This window comes from Salvelinus alpinus, chromosome 20 (genome assembly GCF_045679555.1).
Source record: "Salvelinus alpinus chromosome 20, SLU_Salpinus.1, whole genome shotgun sequence".
NCBI classification, from domain to species: domain Eukaryota; kingdom Metazoa; phylum Chordata; class Actinopteri; order Salmoniformes; family Salmonidae; genus Salvelinus; species Salvelinus alpinus.
In genome coordinates, this window is record NC_092105.1 from 5934505 (window position 1) to 5953902 (window position 19398).

At 48.9% G+C, this 19398-nt stretch overlaps 1 protein-coding gene across 1 annotated transcript in view; it reads right to left on the bottom strand.

The window, feature by feature from the left end:
- znf804a (zinc finger protein 804A) overlaps positions 1-19398 on the bottom strand; it is a 184771-nt gene that overhangs the window by 18556 nt on the left and 146817 nt on the right. The window contains exon 2 of the mRNA XM_071354365.1: positions 7703-7852. Within this exon, the coding sequence (XP_071210466.1) occupies positions 7703-7852 (150 nt within the window). The remainder of the gene's footprint in view (positions 1-7702; positions 7853-19398) is intronic.

Below are 19398 nucleotides of genomic sequence, written 5' to 3' on the forward strand. Positions count from 1 at the left end.
TGGTACTGGCTGATAGAGACACTGGCTGGTACTGGCTGACAGAGACACTGGCTGGTACTGGCTGATAGAGACACTGGCTGGTACTGGCTGACAGAGACACTGGCTGACAGAGACACTGGCTGGTACTGGCTGACAGAGACACTGGCTGGTGCTGGCTGACAGAGACACTGGCTGGTACTGGCTGATAGAGACACTGGCTGGTACTGGCTGACAGAGACACTGGCTGACAGAGACACTGGCTGGTACTGGCTGACAGAGACACTGGCTGGTACTGGCTGATAGAGACACTGGCTGGTACTGGCTGACAGAGACACTGGCTGGTACTGGCTGATAGAGACACTGGCTGGTGGCTGACAGAGACACTGGCTGACAGAGACACTGGCTGGTACTGGCTGATAGAGACACTGGCTGGTACTGGCTGACAGAGACACTGGCTGGTACTGGCTGATAGAGACACTGGCTGGTACTGGCTGACAGAGACACTGGCTGGTGCTGGCTGACAGAGACACTGGCTGGTACTGGCTGATAGAGACACTGGCTGACAGAGACGCTGGCTGACAGAGACACTGGCTGGTACTGTCACAATACAGAGGCGGATGCAAGATGCAAGCAACGATGGTTTAATGAAACAGTTTACAACATCAACAGGACAGACAGAATATACTCAGACGTAATCCAACCCAGGGCCTAGGGCGCATCCTCTGATGATAGCGTGCTGAGAAATCCAAGGGAGTGTGTCCGGCTGGGTAGGAAGGAGCACAGCAGATAATCCACCCAAGGGCGGCGAGAGAATGAGCACTGACACACGACACAACCTCAGGGAAGAAACAACGATCTGACAACAAGAAACACAGGTTACAGAACATATAAAGGGGAAGATAATTAATTCCAGCTGGCGCAGACAATCAGGCCAAGATTGGGAACCACGCCCACACAAACACGAGAGAGAGAGAGAGAGAGAGAGAGAGAGAGAGAGAGAGCGAAAGAGAGAGAGAAAAGAGAGAGTGAGGCAGTGGATTCATGAACCGTGACAATACCCCCCCCCCTAGGAACGCCTCTTGGCGTTCCCAGGCAAATTTACCTGTCGATTGAAATCATCGATAAGGGAGTGATCCAGAATGTCCCTAGCGGGTACCCAACTTCTCTCCTCCGGACCGTAACCCTCCCAGTCTACCAGGTACTGGAATCCGCGTCCCCTCCTTCTCGAGTTCAAAATCCGATTGACAGAAAAGGTGGTCTCCCCATCAACAAGTCGTGGCGGCGGGGGAACCGGGACCGGCGGGTTAATGCGTGCCTGAAACACCGGTTTTATCTTGGACACATGGAAGGTAGGATGAATTCTCCTATACGCCGGAGGAAGCTTGAGCCGGACCGCCACCGGACTAATGATCCTGGTGACCTTGAACGGCCCGATAAATTTGGGGGCAAGCTTGTTAGAAACGGATCGGAGTGGAATGTTCCTCGTAGAAAGCCACACTCTTTGTCCAACGACGTATACCGGAGGCTTCGACCGGTGGCGATCGGCCTTAGCCTTGGTGCGCGCCCCCACCCGGAGGAGAGTCTCACGGGCTCTGCTCCATGCGTGATGGCACCTCTGGATGAAAGCGTGAGCGGAGGGAACAGTGACCTCGGACTCTGTACTGGGAAAGATAGGTGGCTGGTAACCTAAACTACACTCAAACGGAGAGAGACCCGTGGCTGCCACTGGCAACGAATTGTGAGCGTACTCAACCATAGAGAGTTGTTGACTCCAGGAAGAGGGGTTCTTAGAAACCAAACATCGCAACACTCTCTCCAAATCTTGGTTGGCCCTCTCCGTTTGACCGTTGCTCTGGGGATGAAACCCTGAAGAAAGACTGACACTCGCTCCCAGTAACCTACAAAACTCCTGCCAAAACTTGGACACAAATTGGGGCCCCCGGTCAGAAACTACGTCCATCGGCAGGCCATGTAAGCGAAAGACATGATCCACGACCGTTACCGCTGTTTCCTTGGCAGATGGTAATTTAGGCAAGGGAATAAAATGAGCCGCCTTCGAGAACCGGTCCACCACGGTCAAAACAACCGTCCTGCCCTGGGAGGGCGGGAGACCGGTAACAAAATCTAGCGCGATGTGGGACCAGGGTCTCGAAGGGACCGACAGCGGTTGGAGTAACCCATCTGGGGGTCGATTAGAACTCTTCCCAGTGGCACAAACCGAGCAAGCCAAGACAAAACTGTGAATGTCACGAGCCATCAGCGGCCACCAAAAGCGTTGCTTCACTAAAAAGCTAGTACGGCTGACTCCTGGATGACACGCTACGTTGGAGCAATGCCCCCACCGAATAACATTGGACCGACACCCCTCCGGTACAAACAACCGATTAGGCGGACAACCGGGCGGAGGCGTTACCCCTTCTAAGGCCGTTCTGACCCTCGATTCAACCTCCCATATAAGTGTGGAGACCACTAGGGTCCTGGGTAGGATGCACTCGGGAGTGGATGGGCGTTCGGAATGGTCAAAAATGAGAGAAAGGGAATCGGGTTTGACGTTCTTGGAACCCGGGCGATACGAGAGAGAGAAGTCAAAACGTCCGAAAAAGAGTGCCCACCGCGCCTGCCTGGAGTTGAGTCTCTTGGCTGTTCTGATATATTCCAAATTCTTGTGATCGGTCCAAACTATAAAAGGTACCCCCGAACCCTCTAACCAATGGCGCCACTCCTCCAGTGCTAACTTTACTGCCAACAACTCTCTGTTGCCAATGTCGTAGTTGCGTTCCGCAGGTGATAACCGATGGGAAAGGAACGCGCAAGGGTGCATCTTGTTGTCAGAAGCGGCACGTTGGGAAAGTACCGCACCTACCCCCACCTCTGAAGCGTCCACCTCCACCACGAACTGACGCGAGGGATCGGGAGCTATGAGGATGGGGGCCGAAACAAAGCGGCTCTTGAGTTTGACGAATGCAGCCTCGGCTGTATCGGTCCACCTGAACGTCACTCTGGGGGAGGTTAAGGCGGTAAGGGAAGCGACTATCTGGCTAAAGTTGCGAACAAAACGCCGGTAGAAATTGGCGAATCCCAGAAACCTCTGTAGGGCCTTACGGGAATCTGGGCTTGGCCACTCCACCACAGCCTTAATCTTGTCAGGATCCATGCGAATACCTTCAGTCAAGACGATGTAACCTAGGAATGGAACGGATTGTGCATGAAAAATGCATTTCTCCGCCTTGACAAAAAGTCCATTCTCCAACAACCTCTGGAGCACTCGTCTGACGTGCTGACCATGTTCCTGGAGAGAAGAAGAAAAAATCAGTATGTCATCCAGGTAAACATATATGAACTGATCAATCATATCTCTCAGCACGTCATTGACGAGTGCCTGGAAAACCGCTGGGGAGTTGGATAGCCCGAAAGGCATGACCAAATACTCGAAATGCCCTCTGGGGGTGTTAAACGCTGTTTTCCATTCGTCCCCCCTCCTTATGCGAACCAAATGATAAGCATTACGTAAATCCAACTTAGTGAACACAGATGCTCCCTGTAACCTTTCAAAGGCTGAGGACATCAACGGTAAGGGATAGGTATTCTTCACTGTGATGTTATTCAACCCACGGTAATCAATGCAAGGACGCAGAGATCCGTCCTTCTTCCCCACAAAGAAGAACCCCGCCCCCGCTGGCGAAGAGGAAGGACGAATGAATCCAGATGTCAGAGAATCAGAGATGTATCTCTCCATAGCCTCCCTCTCAGGAACAGAGAGAGAATATAACTTACCCTTAGGCGGAGACTCACCTGGCAATAATTCTATTGCACAGTCATAGGGACGATGCGGAGGAAGAGAAGCAGCACGGGACTTACTGAACACCTCCTTCAGGTCGAGGTATTCAACGGGCACGTTAGACAAATCCACTGCCTCCTCTAGAAACACAGAATCAGACACAGATGAACAAGCCGACACTAAACAGGACTCAAGACACTTGTTACTCCACATGGATATAGAGTTCTGACCCCAGTCAACTCTGGGGTTGTGTTGGGTGAGCCAAGGGTGGCCGAGAACTAATGGTGCCAGAGGTGAGTCCATGAGTAGAAATGATAATGTCTCAGTGTGATTGCCGGAAGTGATGAGTGTGATAGGTTCAGTGGTGTGAGAAATGTTGGGGAGTTCTTGACCATTGAGAGCGTTGACGGATATCTTGTGCGTGAGTGAGGTGATAGGAATCTGGAGCTTGTGAGCGAGCTTGAAGTCCATGAAATTACCCTCTGCTCCTGAGTCCAGTAAGGCTTGGGTGTCGTGCGTGTGGGTGGCCCATCTTAGTCTTACCGGGAGGAGGGTGGATGATGAGGTCTTCTCTATGGTGACACCACCCGATAGTAGCCTCATACTTACTACCGGGCTTGATCTTTTACCGGGCAGGAATGGATAAAGTGGTCCGCTCTACCACAGTAGAGACAGAGTCCTTGGGATCTCCGCCTCTCCCTCTCCTCCCGAGAGAGGCGAGCTCTTCCCCGCTGCATGAGTTCGTGAGCGAAGTCTGAACTGGCCGTGTTCCCGCCGCTGGCATGCCAGTCCTCCGTGTTGTTATACGGTCTGTTAGGGCATGCTCGGCGGCCAATACGACTCAGACGAGCGTCGACCCTCAAGGCTAATTCCACTAGTCCATTTAAACTCCTGGGAAGATCCAGAACATAAATCTCCTTCTGAACCCGGTCCTCCAGCCCATGCAGGAACATGTCCCACTGCGCCTCCTCGTTCCACTGACACCCTGCAGCCAGAGTGCGGAATTGAATGGAATATTCCGATACTGAACGGTCTCCTTGGCGAAGGTCAGCGAGTAGTCTGGCCGCCTCCCTACCCGCCACGGCCCGATCGAAGACTCTTCTCATCTCCTCGGAGAGTGTCTGGAAAGAGGTGCAGCATGGGTCCTGGTTCGCCCACACCGCCGTTCCCCAAAGAGCCGCTTTTCCGGATAGCAGGGTGAGTACGAATGCTACCTTAGACTGTTCCTGGTTGAAGGTCCGTGGCTGCAACGAGAAATGCATGGAACATCTCGTAAGAAAAGCTCTACAATAGTCCGGATCACCTGAATAACCCTCTGGTGTCGGTAGCCGTGGCTCTAGCTGAGAATCCAGCTCTGGCGGGGCGTGTGGAACTGCCGGTGTAGGTGGCGCAGCGAGACCCCTCAGATGTTGTAATTGTTGGGTCAGCTGGGATACCTGCGTCGCCATGGCTTGTACTGCCCGACCTGTGCTGGAGATGTTCTCCTCTTGTTGATCCATTCTCGTGATACTGCGGGAAATGAATTCGGTCAGACTCGTTGAACTCGCTGCATCCATGGTCTGGTCAGATCGTTCTGTCACAATACAGAGGCGGATGCAAGATGCAAGCAACGATGGTTTAATGAAACAGTTTACAACATCAACAGGACAGACAGAATATACTCAGACGTAATCCAACCCAGGGCCTAGGGCGCATCCTCTGATGATAGCGTGCTGAGAAATCCAAGGGAGTGTGTCCGGCTGGGTAGGAAGGAGCACAGCAGATAATCCACCCAAGGGCGGCGAGAGAATGAGCACTGACACACGACACAACCTCAGGGAAGAAACAACGATCTGACAACAAGAAACACAGGTTACAGAACATATAAAGGGGAAGATAATTAATTCCAGCTGGCGCAGACAATCAGGCCAAGATTGGGAACCACGCCCACACAAACACGAGAGAGAGAGAGAGAGAGAGAGAGAGAGAGAGAGAGAGAGAGAGAGAGAGAGAGAGAGAGAGAGAGAAAAGAGAGAGTGAGGCAGTGGATTCATGAACCGTGACAGGTACTGGCTGACAGAGACACTGGCTGGTACTGGCTGACAGAGACACTGGCTGGTAGTGGCTGACAGAGACACTGGCTGGTACTGGCTGACAGAGACACTGGCTGACAGAGACACTGGCTGACAGAGACACTGGCTGACAGAGACACTGGCTGGTACTGGCTGACAGAGACACTGGCTGGTACTGGCTGATAGAGACACTGGCTGGTACTGGCTGACAGAGACACTGGCTGACAGAGACACTGGCTGACAGAGACACTGGCTGACAGAGACACTGGCTGACAGAGACACTGGCTGACAGAGACACTGGCTGACAGAGACACTGGCTGGTACTGGATGCATCGAACAAGCAGAAAGGGAAGGGTTATATGTATCGATCTGAACCAATGAGTGGTTGTCACTAGTTACAGTACATATCTACTGAACAAATGAGTGGTTGTCACTAGTTACAGTACATATGTACTGAACAAATGAGTGGTTGTCACTAGTTACAGTACATATCTATTGAACAAATGAGTGGTTGTCACTAGTTACAGTACATATCTACTGAACAAATGAGTGGTTGTCACTAGTTACAGTACATATCTATTGAACAAATGAGTGGTTGTCACTCGTTACAGTACATATCTATTGAACAAATGAGTGGTTGTCACTAGTTACAGTACATATCTACTGAACAAATGAGTGGTTGTCACTAGTTACAGTACATATCTATTGAACAAATGAGTGGTTGTCACTAGTTACAGTACATATCTACTGAACAAATGAGTGGTTGTCACTAGTTACAGTACATATCTACTGAACCAATGAGTGGTTGCCACTAGTTACAGTACATATCTACTGAACAAATGAGTGGTTGTCACTAGTTACAGTATATATCTACTTAACAAATGAGTGGTTGTCACTAGTTACAGTACATATCTACTGAACAAATGAGTGGTTGTCACTAGTTACAGTACATATCTACTGAACAAATGAGTGGTTGTCACTAGTTACAGTACATATCTACTGAACAAATGAGTGGTTGTCACTAGTTACAGTACATATCTACTGAACAAATGAGTGGTTGTCACTAGTTACAGTACATATCTACTGAACAAATGAGTGGTTGTCACTAGTTACAGTACATATCTACTGAACAAATGAGTGGTTGTCACTAGTTACAGTACATATCTACTGAACAAATGAGTGGTTGTCACTAGTTACAGTACATATCTACTGAACAAATGAGTGGTTGTCACTAGTTACAGTACATATCTACTGAACAAATGAGTGGTTGTCACTAGTTACAGTACATATCTACTGAACAAATGAGTGGTTGTCACTAGTTACAGTATATATCTACTGAACAAATGAGTGGTTGTCACTAGTTACAGTACATATCTACTTAACAAATGAGTGGTTGTCACTAGTTACAGTACATATCTACTGAACCAATGAGTGGTTGTCACTAGTTACAGTACATATCTACTGAACAAATGAGTGGTTGTCACTAGTTACAGTACATATCTACTGAACAAATGAGTGGTTGTCACTAGTTACAGTACATATCTACTGAACAAATGAGTGGTTGTCACTAGTTACAGTACATATCTACTGAACAAATGAGTGGTTGCCACTAGTTACAGTACATATCTATTGAACAAATGAGTGGTTGTCACTAGTTACAGTACATATCTACTGAACAAATGAGTGGTTGTCACTAGATACAGTACATATGTAGTCACACAGTATTTCCCCATTGCGTGTGTGTGTGTGTGTGTGTGTGTGTGTGTGTGTGTGTGTGTGTGTGTGTGTGTGTGTGTGTGTGTGTGTGTGTGTGTGTGTGTGTGTGTGTGTGTGTGTGTGTGTGTGTGTGTGTGTGTGTGCGTGTGTAAACATGAGGTAGTGTAGGACCACATACCTGTTTGTGAGCATGGTCATAGGAGTTAATGTGGTTGTCAAACTCCTGGTGCTTGCAGTACTGCTTGTCACACAGATCACAGTAGAAGTTGGCCTTCGGGTCCTCCAAGGCTTTGGCCATGGTCGCCGTCCTCTCCTTCTCCGCGTAGTCCTGGAAGAAACAACAAGGACAACAACCACCTCTGTCAGGGAGAGAATCTAAATTATATCTCAACTCAGCGGAACAGGTTGACGTGATGCCATTACAAGTAAATAGTAAGCAGTTGAATGTAATGACTTCATTTAGACAACCCATTGGGAAGGTCTTAAAACTCTCTGATATTATAGGGTTGGAGAGGAATGGACAACATCTCAGAGACAATCTGCATCCACAAGCATTCCATTTTAAATTCAGACCAAGTGGCCGTCAGTGTTGTACCCCTCAGGGCTACTGGTGGCCTTCAGTGTTGTACCCCTCAGGGCTACTGGTGGCCTTCAGTGTTATACCCCTCAGGGCTACTGGTGACCTTCAGTGTTGTACCCCTCAGGGCTACTGGTGGCCGTCAGTGTTGTACCCCTCAGGGCTACTGGTGGCCTTCAGTGTTGTACCCCTCAGGGCTACTGGTGGCCTTCAGTGTTGTACCCCTCAGGGTTACTGGTGGCCTTCAGTGTTGTACCCCTCAGGGCTACTGGTGGCCTTCAGTGTTGTACCCCTCAGGGCTACTGGTGGCCTTCAGTGTTGTACCCCTCAGGGCTACTGGTGGCCTTCAGTGTTGTACCCCTCAGGGCTACTGGTGGCCTTCAGTGTTGTACCCCTCAGGGCTACTGGTGGCCTTCAGTGTTGTACCCCTCAGGGCTACTGGTGGCCTTCAGTGTTGTACCCCTCAGGGTTACTGGTGGCCTTCAGTGTTTAACCCCTCAGGGCTACAGGTGGCCTTCAGTGTTGTACCCCTCAGGGCTACTGGTGGTCGTCAGTGTTGTACCCCTCAGGGCTACTGGTGGCCTTCAGTGTTGTACCCCTCAGGGTTACTGGTGGCCTTCAGTGTTTAACCCCTCAGGGCTACTGGTGGCCTTCAGTGTTGTACCCCTCAGGGCTACTGGTGGCCTTCAGTGTTGTACCCCTCAGGGCTACTGGTGGCCTTCAGTGTTGTACCCCTCAGGGCTACTGGTGGTCGTCAGTGTTGTACCCCTCAGGGCTACTGGTGGCCTTCAGAGTTGTACCCCTCAGGGCTACTGGTGGCCTTCAGTGTTGTACCCCTCAGGGCTACTGGTGGTCGTCAGTGTTGTACCCCTCAGGGCTACTGGTGGTCGTCAGTGTTGTACCCCTCAGGGCTACTGGTGGCCTTCAGAGTTTAACCCCTCAGGGCTACTGGTGGTCGTCAGTGTTGTACCCCTCAGGGCTACTGGTGGCCTTCAGTGTTATACCCCTCAGGGCTACTGGTGGCCTTCAGTGTTGTACCCCTCAGGGCTACTGGTGGTCGTCAGTGTTGTACCCCTCAGGGCTACTGGTGGCCTTCAGTGTTGTACCCCTCAGGGCTACTGGTGGCCTTCAGTGTTGTACCCCTCAGGGCTACTGGTGGCCTTCAGTGTTGTACCCCTCAGGGCTACTGGTGGCCTTCAGTGTTGTACCCCTCAGGGCTACTGGTGGCCTTCAGTGTTGTACCCCTCAGGGCTACTGGTGGCCTTCAGTGTTGTACCCCTCAGGGCTACTGGTGGCCTTCAGTGTTGTACCCCTCAGGGCTACTGGTGGCCTTCAGTGTTGTACCCCTCAGGGCTACTGGTGGCTTTCAGTGTTGTACCCCTCAGGGCTACTGGTGGCCTTCAGTGTTGTACCCCTCAGGGCTACTGGTGGCCTTCAGTGTTGTACCCCTCAGGGCTACTGGTGGCCTTCAGTGTTGTACCCCTCAGGGCTACTGGTGGCCTTCAGTGTTGTACCCCTCAGGGCTACTGGTGGCCTTCAGTGTTGTACCCCTCAGGGCTACTGGTGGCCTTCAGTGTTGTACCCCTCAGGGCTACTGGTGGCCTTCAGTGTTGTACCCCTCAGGGCTACTGGTGGCCTTCAGTGTTGTACCCCTCAGGGCTACTGGTTGCCTTCAGTGTTGTACCCCTCAGGGCTACTGGTGGCCTTCAGTGTTGTACCCCTCAGGGCTACTGGTGGTCGTCAGTGTTGTACCCCTCAGAGCTACTGGTGGCCTTCAGTGTTGTACCCCTCAGGGCTACTGGTGGCCTTCAGTGTTGTACCCCTCAGGGCTACTGGTGGTCGTCAGTGTTGTACCCCTCAGGGCTACTGGTGGCCTTCAGTGTTGTACCCCTCAGGGCTACTGGTGGCCTTCAGTGTTGTACCCCTCAGGGCTACTGGTGGTCTTCAGTGTTGTACCCCTCAGGGCTACTGGTGGTCGTCAGTGTTGTACCCCTCAGGGCTACTGGTGGCCTTCAGTGTTGTACCCCCTCAGGGCTACTGGTGGCCTTCAGTGTTGTACCCCTCAGGGCTACTGGTGGTCGTCAGTGTTGTACCCCTCAGGGCTACTGGTGGCCTTCAGTGTTGTACCCCTCAGGGCTACTGGTGGTCGTCAGTGATGTACCCCTCAGGGCTACTGGTGGCCTTCAGTGTTGTACCCCTCAGGGCTACTGGTGGCCTTCAGTGTTGTACCCCTCAGGGCTACTGGTGGCCTTCAGTGTTGTACCCCTCAGGGCTACTGGTGGTCGTCAGTGTTGTACCCCTCAGGGCTACTGGTGGCCTTCAGTGTTGTATCCCTCAGGGCTACTGGTGGTCGTCAGTGTTGTACCCCTCAGGGCTACTGGTGGCCTTCAGTGTTGTACCCCTCAGGGCTACTGGTGGTCGTCAGTGTTGTACCCCTCAGGGCTACTGGTGGCCTTCAGTGTTGTACCCCTCAGGGCTACTGGTGGTCGTCAGTGTTGTACCCCTCAGGGCTACTGGTGGCCTTCAGTGTTGTACCCCTCAGGGCTACTGGTGGTCGTCAGTGTTGTACCCCTCAGGGCTACTGGTGGCCTTCAGTGTTGTACCCCTCAGGGCTACTGGTGGTCGTCAGTGTTGTACCCCTCAGGGCTACTGGTGGCCTTCAGTGTTGTACCCCTCAGGGCTACTGGTGGCCTTCAGTGTTGTACCCCTCAGGGCTACTGGTGGCCGTCAGTGTTGTACCCCTCAGGGCTACTGGTGGTCGTCAGTGTTGTACCCCTCAGGGCTACTGGTGGTCGTCAGTGTTGTACCCCTCAGGGCTACTGGTGACCTTCAGTGTTGTACCCCTCAGGGCTACTGGTGGTTGTCAGTGTTGTACCCCTCAGGGCTACTGGTGGCCTTCAGTGTTGTACCCCTCAGGACTACTGGTGGCCTTCAGTGTTGTACCCCTCAGGACTACTGGTGGCCTTCAGTGTTGTACCCCTCAGGGCTACTGGTGACCTTCAGTGTTGTACCCCTCAGGGCAACTGGTGGTCGTCAGTGTTGTACCCCTCAGGGCTACTGGTGGTCGTCAGTGTTGTACCCCTCAGGGCTACTGGTGGCCTTCAGTGTTGTATTCCTCAGGGCTACTGGTGGTCGTCAGTGTTGTACCCCTCAGGGCTACTGGTGGCCTTCAGTGTTGTACCCCTCAGGGCTACTGGTGGCCTTCAGTATTGTACCCCTCAGGGCTACTGGTGGTCGTCAGTGTTGTACCCCTCAGGGCTACTGGTGGCCTTCAGTGTTATACCCCTCAGGGCTACTGGTGGCCTTCAGTGTTATACCCCTCAGTGCTACTGGTGGCCTTCAGTGTTGTACCCCTCAGGGCTACTGGTGGTCGTCAGTGTTAAACCCCTCAGGGCTACTGGTGGTCGTCAGTGTTGTACCCCTCAGGGCTACTGGTGGTCATCAGTGTTGTACCCCTCAGGGCTACTGGTGGTCGTCAGTGTTAAACCCCTCAGGGCTACTGGTGGTCGTCAGTGTTGTACCCCTCAGGGCTACTGGTGGTCGTCAGTATTGTACCCCTCAGGGCTACTGGTGGCCTTCAGTGTTGTACCCCTCAGGGCTACTGTTGGCCTTCAGTGTTTAACAACTCAGGGCTACTGGTGGTCGTCAGTGGTGTACCCCTCAGGGCTACTGGTGTCCGTCAGTGTTGTGGAAGTAGGTTGAAGTGTGCTAAGGAAAAAATTGCCTATGTACAGTGTCGATTTCCAAACAATATAGCTCATACACTCTGTTTCCCAATAGCATACCTCATACACTCTGTTTCCCTATAGCATACCTCATACACTCTGTTTCCCCATAGCATACCTCATACACTGTGTTTCCCTATAGCATACCTCATACTCTGTTTCCCTATAGCATACCTCATACACTCTGTTTCCCAATAGCATACCTCATACACTGTGTTTCCCTATAGCATACCTCATACTCTGTTTCCCTATAGCATACCTCATACACTCTGTTTCCCCATAGCATACATCATACACTCTGTTTCCCTATAGCATACCTCATACTCTCTGTTTCCCTATAGCATACCTCATACTCTCTGTTTCCCTATAGCATACCTCATATACTATGTTTCCCTATAGCATACCTCATATACTATGTTTCCCTATAGCATACCTCATATACTATGTTTCCCTATAGCATACATCATACACTATGTTTCCCTATAGCATACCTCATACTCTCTGTTTCCCTATAGCATACCTCATATACTATGTTTCCCTATAGCATACCTCATATACTACGTTTCCCTATAGCATACCTCATATACTATGTTTCCCTATAGCATACCTCATACACTATGTTTCCCTATAGCATACCTCATACACTCTGTTTCCCTATAGCATACCTCATACACTCTGACATGTCTGTGATTGATGTGGTCTGGGACAACAGGTCTGTGATTGGTGTGGTCTGAGACAACATGTCTGTGATTGGTGTGTTCTGAGACAACATGTCTGTGATTGGTGTGGTCTGAGACAACAGGTCTGTGATTGGTGTGGTCTGGGACAACAGGTCTGTGATTGGTGTTCTGGGACAACATGTCTGTGATTGGTGCGGTCTGAGACAACATGTCTGTGATTGGTGTGGTCTGAGACAACATGTCTGTGATTGGTGTTCTGGGACAACATGTCTGTGAGTGGTGTGTTCTGAGACAACATGTCTGTGATTGGTGTGTTCTGAGACAACATGTCTGTGATTGGTGTGGTCTGAGACAACAGGTCTGTGATTGGTGTGGTCTGAGACAACATGTCTGTGATTGGTGTGTTCTGAGACAACATGTCTGTGATTGGTGTGTTCTGAGACAACATGTCTGTGATTGGTGTGTTCTGAGACAACATGTCTGTGATTGGTGTGGTCTGGGACAACATGTCTGTGATTGGTGTGTTCTGAGACAACATGTCTGTGATTGGTGTGTTCTGAGACAACATGTCTGTGATTGGTGTGGTCTGAGACAACAGGTCTGTGATTGGTGTGGTCTGGGACAACATGTCTGTGATTGGTGTGTTCTGAGACAACATGTCTGTGTTTTGTGTGTTCTGAGACAACATGTCTGTGATTGGTGTGTTCTGAGACAACATGTCTGTGATTGGTGTGGTCTGGGACAACATGTCTGTGAGTGGTGTGGTCTGAGACAACATGTCTGTGATTGGTGTGTTCTAGGTGAGACAACATTATTCTACTACGCTATAACAGATACTTCATTCAGACAGAAACAGATGACTCTATGATGCATATTATTTACCCTCAGATTTAATAACAGACACGTTATTCACGTCCTCTTGATTTATTTGCATAATTTGTAGCGAGGGATGTTTGTGGTGGAGCAAGGTCCTTTAATATAACGCTCCTTGAAAACCCCTGAATTCATATAGATCCTCATTTTCTCATTTTATTATTCGGTATTAAATATTGATTTACAGCTAAATGGGGGATGAGACTACTTTCACTAGGGTACAGATCATATATCAAATCTAATTTATTTCATTCTCAGGATATATGGAAACTCGTACATTCAAAGCTCTATTGGATAGAGATACGTATTAAACCTCCAATTCCCAAAAGGTCTCCTGTTCAAACATCCCAGTGGCTAGCGAAGAAGAAAGTAACACCATTCACGATTTTAATCTATTTACACTATATCTCATTCTTAGTGCTGACGTGAAAATCACTATCAAAAAAAATGAAGCCATTACGTAGATCCTCCTCAAAGGAGAAAATCACACCGTGGCGAAATAGAAAATAAAATAAAAACCTGATAACCCGGTGGACAATAGGGCTTCTCGTGATTTTTATTTTCTGATATATAATTCAATGGTGCGTTTTCCACACAGCGATGCGATTAGACTTCAAACAGCTGAACAGTTTAACCATGAGCTGAACTTTCATTGGATAGCCAGGGGTCTTGTGTCCAAACTGGCTTCCTGTTCCCTATGCGCACTGCCTGGCTTCCTGTTCCCTATGCACACTGCCTGGCTTCCTGTTCCCTATGCACACTGCCCGGCTTCCTGTTCCCTATGCACACTGCCTGGTTTCCTATTCCCTATGCACACTGCCTGGCTTCCTGTTCCCTATGCACACTGCCTGGTTTCCTGTTCCCTATGCACACTGCCTGGCTTCCTGTTCCCTATGCACACTGCCTGGTTTCCTGTTCCCTATGCACACTGCCCGGCTTCCTGTTCCCTATGCACACTGCCTGGCTTCCTGTTCCCTATGCACACTGCCTGGCTTCCTGTTCCCTATGCACACTGCCTGGCTTCCTGTTCCCTATGCACACTGCGCTACCTGTAAAAAGAGCCCAATGGGTTACTATATTTGAGACGCACACCTTGTGTTCAGTTTCAAACCCTCTGCTTTTAAACTATCAGTCTCATCCTGCCCATTTTGTCCAGTTGGCTCATATCTGAACTGAAGAGGCTTCGTGGTTCTATATACCCCTCAATCAGTTCGGGAGCCAAAGTGGCTCAAATTGCTGTGCGATAATATTATCATTAACGGGGGAGAGAACCCACTCAGACTATTGTGTGGGGTTAGTCCTGACATGGACCTTACCACTTTACGCTGATATCACAGTCCATTACAGACCCAGAGAGGTGTAATGGGGTTTGTGTGTGTGTGTGTGTGTGTGTGTGTGTGTGTGTGTGTGTGTGTGTGTGTGTGTGTGTGTGTGTGTGTGTGTGTGTGTGTGTGTGTGTGTGTGTGTGTGTGTGTGTGTGTGTGTGTGTGTGAGCGCACCAAGCATCCAAAAGAGCCGTTAAGCTGTGAAAATGCCCTGCATGCACTAGATATTATATCAGACCGCCAAACAAGTGATCCTGATTGACACAGCTCACGCTGAGATAAACTGTGAAACTATTACCAGGCTATTGCGCCGAATGGATAGGTGGTGTAAATGTGGAAAGGAACTAGCATTGCGTCAAAGGCATTCAAATACAAGTAACCTGAATATATTGGATTCTTTGGTTAGGTAGTAATAGCATGTAACCTGGATATACACTGAGTGGACAAAACATTAAGAACACCTGCTCTTTACATGACATAGACTGACCAGATGAATGAATGTTATTGATGTCACTTGTTAAATCCACTTCAATCAGCGTAGATGAAGTTGAAGAGACGGGTTAAAGAAGGATTTTATAGCTTTGAGACAGCTGAGACATGGATTGTATATGTGTGCCATTCAGAGGGTGAATGGGCAAGACAGAAAATGTTTGTGCCTTTGAATGAGGTATTGAAGTAGGTGCCAGGCACATTGGTTTTTGTCAAGAAGTCCCGCCCTGTATCAATAACAAGGAACCTGGATATATATTATGGATTATTTGGTTAGGTTACAAGTACCGCCCTGTATCAATAACAAGGAACCTGGATATATATTATGGATTATTTGGTTAGGTTATAAGTACCGCCCTGTATCAATAACATGTAACCTGGATATTTTTGTATTATTATTTTGTTATGTTACGAGTACCGGCCGCAAAACCCATTGTGGCTGATGGAGGAGCCCACGCGTCAGGCACCCTCGAGGCCCGATGATCCGAGCCTAAGGCAGAATCTGAGGCAGATCCCGCTGGGAAGGAGTCAGGAAAGGGGGACGAAGGGAAACTCCGAAGCCAGGAGGGCGAACCTGTTTGACAACTGGATGTGTGTCATTGCTTCCCAACGCCAAAAGAAGCTCCACATCGCCACAGACAGCTTCCCCCCACCTGGCCTACGGTTGCGTGAAGTGCTTCCCACGGTCGGGCAGCAGGAACGGTGACAGCTTGATCCACCAAAATGAATCAGAAGTGATGGTCCTACTCCATGTTCCAGGGGAGACTTCTTTTGGGGGAAAGGTCACCTGAAGGCATCGGCCATTCAGTCAATAGGTGTTGACACTGCGGTGATACTCTCAACACATCGGAACGGCATCCAGCCTGTGAAGTAGAGAAGGGGAAGATAGGCGGTGTGATCTCCCCAGGAGATTGTGCGAGTTGTTAATCTGTTTGTTACTAGTAGCCACTTCTTTCTTTATGGTCCTCTGCCAGTAAACGTTTGTTGCATCAGAGCTCCTGTTGGTCCACATTGTCCTGGAAGAGACCGTTGTAAATACAGCTCCCGCAGCACACAAAATGCTACATTTTTCCTCTGAACGGGGGAAGCCTCCATGAGAAGAGACATTGCGACAGAATCCCTTTCAGAGATAACGATTTACATAGCAACAGAATCCATGTCAGAGATAATGATTTACATAGCAACATAATTCATGTCAAAGATAATGATTTAAATAGCAACATAATTCATGTCAGAGATAATGATTTACAGGCAGAGCAACATAATTCATGTCAGAGATAATAATTTACAGGCAGAGCAACATAATTCATGTCAGAGATAATGATTTACAGGCAGAGCAACATAATTCATGTCAGAGATAATGATTTACATAGCAACAGAATCCATGTCAGAGATAATGATTTACATAGCAACATAATTCATGTCAGAGATAATGATTTACATAGCAACAGAATCCATGTCAGAGATAATGATTTACATAGCAACATAATTCATGTCAGAGATAATGATTTACATAGCAACATAATTAATGTCAGAGATAACGATTTACAGGCAAAGTAACATAATTCATGTCAGAGATAATGATTTACAGGCAGAGCAACATAATTCATGTCAGAGATAATGATTTACATAGCAACAGAATCCATGTCAGAGATAATGATTTACATAGCAACATAATTCATGTCAGAGATAATGATTTACATAGCAACAGAATCCATGTCAGAGATAATGATTTACATAGCAACATAATTCATGTCAGAGATAATGATTTACAGGCAGAGCAACATAATTCATGTCAGAGATAACGATTTACAGGCAAAGTAACATAATTCATGTCAGAGATAATGATTTACAGGCAGAGCAACATAATTCATGTCAGAGATAATGATTTACAGGCAGAGCAACATAATTCATGTCAGAGATAATGATTTACAGGCAGAGCAACATAATTCATGTCAGAGATAATGATTTACATAGCAACAGAATCCATGTCAGAGATAATGATTTACAGGCAGAGCAACTGAAATGAAACAAATAGGCTCTAGCCAGTTAAAATAAACGTTCTGCAAACAAACATTTGACTTTCAACAATTTGTGCATTCGTGATACCGTTCCATTCATTTCCTTCTAGCCATTTCTATGATCCCGTCCTCCCCATATAAGGTACCACAAGCCCCCTGTGGTTGGGAGCGTTCAGACAATGATCAGAGTATTGCTTTCACATTTGTTTGCCTAGTTTGGAAATTGCTTTACAGGGCGATATGTACCGACTTCAGACGAGTCGCATGGGCCTCGTGGAGCAAAATAGAGAATACCATCGTGTTTGTGAGAGTCTCATCTTTCCAGAGTCATATTAGTTAGTAGATTCCGGCGCCGGAAAGAGATGGCTGCCTCGCTTCGCGTTCCTTGGAAAATATGCAGTATTTTGTTTTTTTACGTGTTATTTCTTACATCGGTACCCCGGGTAATCTTAGGTTTCATTACATACAGTCGGGAGGAACTACTGAATATACGATTAACGTCAACTCATCATCGTTCCTACCAGGAATATGACTTTCCCGAAACGGATCCAGTGTCTTGCCTTCCACACAATACAATGGATCTGATCCCAGCCGGCGACCCTGTGCGACGCCGAAAAAGGGGAAAACGTGGCGGTCTCGTGGTCAGGCTTCGGAGACGGGCACATCGCGCTCCACTCCCTAGCATACTACTCGCCAATGTCCAGTCTCTTGACAATAAGGTTGATGAAATCCGAGCACGGGTAGCATTCCAGAGAGACATCAGGGATTGCAACGTGCTCTGCTTCACGGAAACATGGCTAACTCAAGGGACGCTAACGGAGTCGGTGCAGCCAGCTGGTTTCTCCATGCATCGCGCCGACAGAAACAAACATCTTTCCGGTAAGAAGAGGGGCGGGGGGGTATGCCTTATGATTAACGAGAAGTGGTGTGATCATCATAACAACACACAAGAACTCAAGTCGTTCTGTTCACCTGATCTAGAACTCCTCACAATCAAATGTCGACCGCATTATCTACCAAGGGAATTCTCGTCAATCATAATCACAGCCGTATACATTCCCCCCCAAGCAGACACATCGATGGCCCTGAACGAACTTTATCTGACTCTTTGTAAACTGGAAACCACACACCCTGAGGCTGCATTCATCGTAGCTGGGGATTTTAACAAGGCTAATCTAAAAACAAAACTCCCTAAATTCTATCAGCATATCGATTGTGCTACCAGGGCTGGAAAAACACTAGACCATTGTTACACTAATTTCCGCGACGCTTATAAGGCCCTCCCCCGCCCCCCTTTCGGAAAAGCTGACCACGACTCCATTTTGTTGATTCCAGCCTACAAACAAAAACTCAAACAACAAGCTCCCGCGCTCAGGTCTGTTCAACGCTGGTCCGACCAATCTGAATCCACGCTTCAAGACTGCTTCGATCACGCAGATTGGAATATGTTCCGCATCGCGTCCAACAACAATATTGACGAATATGCTGATTCGGTGAGCGAGTTCATTAGGAAGTGCATTGACGATGTCGTACCCACAGCAACGATAAAAACATTCCCAAACCAGAAACCGTGGATTGACGGCAGCATTCGCGTGAAACTGAAAGCGCGAACCACTGCTTTTAACCAGGGCAAGGTGACCGGAAGCATGACCGAATACAAACAGTGTAGCTATTCTCTCAGCAAGGCAATCAAACAGGCCAAGTCTCAGTACAGAGACAAAATCGAGTCGAAATTCAACAGCTCAGACACAAGAGGTATGTGGCAGGGTCTACAGTCAATCACGGATTACAAAAAGAAAACCAGCCCCGTCGAGGACCAGGATGTCTTGCTCCCAGACAGGCTAAACAACTTTTTTGCCCGCTTTGAGGACAATACAGTGCCACTGACACGGCCCCCTACCAAAACCTGCGGGCTCTCCTTCACTGCAGCCGAGGTGAGTAAAACATTTAAACGTGTTAACCCTCGCAAGGCTGCAGGCCCAGACGGCATTCCCAGCCGCGTCCTCAGAGCATGCGCAGACCAGCTGGCTGGTGTGTTTACGGACATATTCAATCAATCCTTATCCCAGTCTGCTGTTCCCACATGCTTCAAGAGGGCCACCATTGTTCCTGTTCCCAAGAAAGCTAAGGTAACTGAGCTAAACGACTACCGCCCCGTAGCACTCACTTCCGTCATCATGAAGT